Genomic DNA, 2625 nt, shown 5'->3' with positions numbered 1-2625 from the left:
CCAAACGCTGCTGCAGCTCAGAGAGCCCTGGAGCTGGGACCCTTCCCTGGGGAGCCTGGCCAGGGCCCCAGCAGCCTCTGGGCAAAAACCTTTTCCTGACATCCAACCTGAGCCTGCCTCGACTCAGCTGCAGCCGTTCCCTCCACTCCTGTCCCTGGGCACCAGAGGGAAGAGGTTCCCACAGCCCCAGCCAGGGACCCGCTCCCAAGGCTGTTGCCATGGCCACCAGGGCTGGCACCAGCTGGGATGCTTGGTTTCCACCTGCTGGGGTTTAGGAACGGGATTCCTCAAATTCCTGCTCCCGCTAAAAGCTAAAACCGCGCTGTGCTCACTGCCCTCCCACCTCCCATGGAAAGCACAAAAGACAAAGATCCCAAGCTGGGATAAGAACAATTTCCTGGGAATAGCAACGACATAAAGAACAAACAGGAACAGAAATAATATTGGTAACAGAAGGGATAAGAAAAGCTATTTACAGAGAAAACTACATCACCAGCGACTGGCTCTTCCCAGCCACGTATTCTGTCCTGCCTGGAAAGGACACCTTTCTTCTCAGGGAGAGAGAGAGTCCCTTTCCTGCCCCTGGCAATGACCTGAGGTGGGAGTGACTGTAATGACACGGCCATGGCCAGACCCTCATGTTCTTCCATCTCCCATCATGACACTGGCAGGGGCAGGAAAAGGGACAGGTGTCTTCCCAGCATGGATCACAGGGAACATGGATCACCAGAACTCTTCCCAACGTGCGTCCTCCAATAGGGGATGAAGCTGGAGCAGTGCATGAAGCTCCTCCTTCAGTCGAGTCATTCCAGGGCTTCCCTTACCGGTGCCTCTGTTGGTGTTTGTTCAAGTGAGAGCTCTGGCTGAAGCTCTTCCCACACTCAGAGCACTTGTAGGGCCTCTCCCCGGTGTGGATGCGCCGGTGCCTGACGAGGGTGGAGTTGTGCTTGAATCCCTTCCCACAGTCAGGGCAGCGGAAGGGCCTCTCCTCAGTGTGAATCCGCTGGTGCAGGAGGAGGTGGGAGCTGCTCTGAAACCTCTTCAGACACTCAGGACACTGGTAGGGCCTCTGCCAAGTGTGGATGCACTGGTGGATGATGAGGGTGGAGCTGCAGCTGAAGCCCTTTCCACACTTGCCACGCTTGCCACACTCCTGAGGCCATTCCCCAGTGTGGATCATCTGGTGGCAGATCAGGCTGTTGCTCTGCCTGAAGCTCTTCCCACACTCCAAGCTGCTCATGGGCCACCAGCTCCGAGCTCTGGCTGAAGCTCTGTCCACCTTCCTGGCACAGGGTGGCTCTTTCCGCCTCAGAGCACCCTGGGCTGGGCTTGCAGCCCCTCCTTGTGTGGGATCTCCAGGGATTTTCCACCCTCTTGCATTCCTGTGCTGTGGAGTCACTCAAAAGAGCCTCTTCCATGAGATTATACCATGGGGATTTGTCCTCCCTGGTCTCCATCCTCAGCTCCTGGTCTGGGGGAGGAAGGACAAGGAGAAGATGGGATTTGCCTCCATGCCAGAGGGAAGGAGATCCTCCCAGTGTGTCCCTGGCAGGACGGCATCGGCAGCAGGATTGTCCTGCAGCCAGGGCCCGTGCTGGGCTGGGAGATGGAGCAGGAGAGAGGGGGAAAGGGGCACTGACTTCCTCCTCACCTGCCTGCGTGTCCTGGGACATCTTCCTCTTCCTCACAGTCTCCTTCTCCATCCAGCCAAGGTTTGGGAAAGAGAAATCCTGGTTTGGGGAAAAATACAATGGATGAGCACATTGGGTTAGGGGGTTCCTACTGCCCAAGCCCATCCCTAGAAGTCACTGGGAATCTGCCACCCATATAAACCTCCAAAGCACCAAGATTCAGGCCCCCAAAATACACAAATGACCAAGATGCAGCAAAAACACCCAGCCCTCAGTTTCCCCTCTCTGGTCTCTCCACTTTGGGCTCCTGGAGGCCCCCCCTGTCTGGGTTGCTCCAGTTCAAGTTTGTATTGGTGTTCCCCTCTCTGGGCTGCTGGGGCTCCTGGCAATCCCGCAGGTTCCCCTTCTCTGGACTCACCACTTTGGCATCACAGGCGTCCCATGGGTCAGCACTGTCCAGGGTCCCTGTTTCAGGCTCCTGGGGTATCCAGGGGTCCCCCCTGTCCATGCTCCCAACATGTCCAGGCTTCTGGAGCACCCCCAGCTCTCGTGTTGCCCATTTCTGCTCCCCCAGTGCCGGTTTCCCTGCTGCCCTGCCGGTACCGGGCGATCCCCACGTGGCTCTGGGCTGGCAGTGCAGCCCCTGGCCCGGGCAGATCATTCTGCTCTCTGACACTGTCTACCAACCCAAGAGGACAGTTATCCTGTAGGCAAGTCTTCCACTAAAGACTGAGGCAAAGAAGGTGTTAAGCACCTCTGCCTTCTCCTCATCTGCGGTTACTAAGTCCCCTCCCACATCTAATAAAGAACAAGGGTTGGTCCTACCCTTCCTTTTGCCATTAATATATTTGTAAAAACATTTTTTTATTATCCCTTACAAAATGTCCCAAGTTAAGTTCATACTGAGCTTTGGCCTCCCTAATTTCTTTCCTACGTGCCCGAGCAACCCCCTTAAATACTTGCTGAGAGACCTGACCCTCCTTCCAAAGATGAT

At 55.9% G+C, this 2625-nt stretch overlaps 1 protein-coding gene across 1 annotated transcript; it reads right to left on the bottom strand.

Moving 5' to 3' along the window:
* Positions 1-820: 820 nt before the first annotated feature.
* LOC136570862 (zinc finger protein 239-like) lies at positions 821-1240 on the bottom strand. The gene has a single exon (XM_066571266.1). It carries the CDS (start codon positions 1238-1240, stop codon positions 821-823), a length of 420 nt encoding a protein of 139 aa, XP_066427363.1.
* Positions 1241-2625: the final 1385 nt, after the last annotated feature.

This window comes from Molothrus aeneus, unplaced genomic scaffold (genome assembly GCF_037042795.1).
Source record: "Molothrus aeneus isolate 106 unplaced genomic scaffold, BPBGC_Maene_1.0 scaffold_40, whole genome shotgun sequence".
NCBI lineage: Eukaryota > Metazoa > Chordata > Aves > Passeriformes > Icteridae > Molothrus > Molothrus aeneus.
Note: the sequence above shows the minus strand (reverse complement) of the source record. Positions and strands in the feature narration are given on the sequence as shown.